Here is a 1,618-nt window from a genome sequence, read left to right as displayed (position 1 = left end):
CCTACATTACCAACCTCTTTTTTCTATTGAACAAAATTTTTTTTTGAACCATAGAACTTTTTTTGTAAATCAAATATCGAACTCAAAATTTCAGGAGAGCATAAGAAGACATTATCGTACGTTTATGTACTGCATTTGAATCGAAATTTGGCAAAAAATTTCAGAAATAATTTTTTTTTTAAATTCCGATTCAAATGCAGTAAATAAACGTAGAGTAATGTCTTCTTATGCTCTCCTCAAATTTTGAGTTCGATATTTCATTTACCAAAAAAGTTCTATGGTTCACAAAAAAATGTTGTTCAATGGAAAAAAGAGGTTGGTAATGTAGGAATCCCACTGTGTTGCATGCCCTTAAATGATGATTGTTCTTCACAGACCTATTCTGAATATTAATGAGAGACATTAAGAACGGCCAACTGATAATTACTTTACAAAAAGAAAAATATTTTGTTTTTGTCCTCAAATTAAAATTAAAATGGGATTTTTTTTTGTTTGTTTTTGTTTACAGGAGTATGTGTACAGACGGAAACTGTTTTGCGTCAGGCTATCGCCGAGCGTATTAAGCCAGTTTTGTTCATGAACAAAATGGACCGTGCGCTTCTTGAACTTCAGTTGGAGAGTGAGGATCTTTATCAGACTTTCCAACGTATTGTTGAAAACGTGAACGTAATTATTGCCACGTATTCCGATGATGACGGACCCATGGGTGAAGTTCGTGTAAGTATAAGCAAAATATATTTCATTGCATAATTGAAATGTTTGCAGACTTCACACATTTTTAATTTTTTTTTTTTTTTTTTTTTTTTGAAATTCCTCTTTTTTTTCCCTTGCTTTCTAAGAATTTTTCCTTTTTTCACTTAAATAATGAGAACCCAATTACAAAATCCAAGTTGTTTGGGTTGGAAGTTAATTTTTTTAAAGCCAAGTCTACTGTTATAGGTTTGGTTCAGATTAAATCTCTTTTGATAAAAAAAAAATTATTTGGTTAAGGGCATGCGACACAGTGGGATTCCTACATTACCAACCTCTTTTTTCCATTGAACAAAATTTTTTTGTGAACCATAGAACTTTTTTGGTAAATGAAATATCGAACTCAAAATTTGAGCGGAGCATAAGAAGACATTATTCTACGTTTATGTACTGCATTTAAATCGGAATTAAAAAAAAAATTATTTCTGAAATTTTTTGCCAAATTTCGATTCAAATGCAGTACATAAACGTAGGATAATGTCTTCTAATGCTCTCCTGAAATTTTGAGTTCGATATTTGCTTTACAAAAAAAGTTCTATGGTTCAAAAAAAAATTTTGTTCAATAGAAAAAAGAGGTTGGTAATGTAGGAATTCCACTGTGTCGCATGCCCTTAAAGATCTGATTATTTTATTGAAAATTCATGGTAGAATTTTTTTTTCCTTTTCAACTGTTTTTAGTTACAAATTAAAATATTGAAAAATTTATCAGTTTAGTCTAAAATTTAACTCTCTTTGTTTGAAAATGAATTTCTTTAACTGAAATTTAACAATTTCAAAAAAAGATTGATCATTATTGTAGTTAAAATGTAATTTCTTTTGTTAAAAGTTAAATTATTCTTTAGAAAACTCGTTTTTTTTTTTTTTTTTT

The 1,618-nt window shown here is 28.7% G+C and overlaps 1 protein-coding gene across 1 annotated transcript in view; it reads left to right on the top strand.

The window, feature by feature from the left end:
* Nucleotides 1-1,618, top strand: part of LOC117180202 (translation elongation factor 2) — a 53,054-nt gene that overhangs the window by 6,827 nt on the left and 44,609 nt on the right. The window contains exon 4 of the mRNA XM_033372583.1: nucleotides 509-717. Within this exon, the coding sequence (XP_033228474.1) occupies nucleotides 509-717 (209 nt within the window). The remainder of the gene's footprint in view (nucleotides 1-508; nucleotides 718-1,618) is intronic.

This window comes from Belonocnema kinseyi, chromosome 9 (assembly GCF_010883055.1).
Source record: "Belonocnema kinseyi isolate 2016_QV_RU_SX_M_011 chromosome 9, B_treatae_v1, whole genome shotgun sequence".
NCBI classification, from domain to species: Eukaryota; Metazoa; Arthropoda; class Insecta; order Hymenoptera; family Cynipidae; genus Belonocnema; species Belonocnema kinseyi.
The sequence above is the reverse complement of the archived record's forward strand: the minus strand, read 5'-3'. Positions and strand labels throughout refer to the sequence as shown.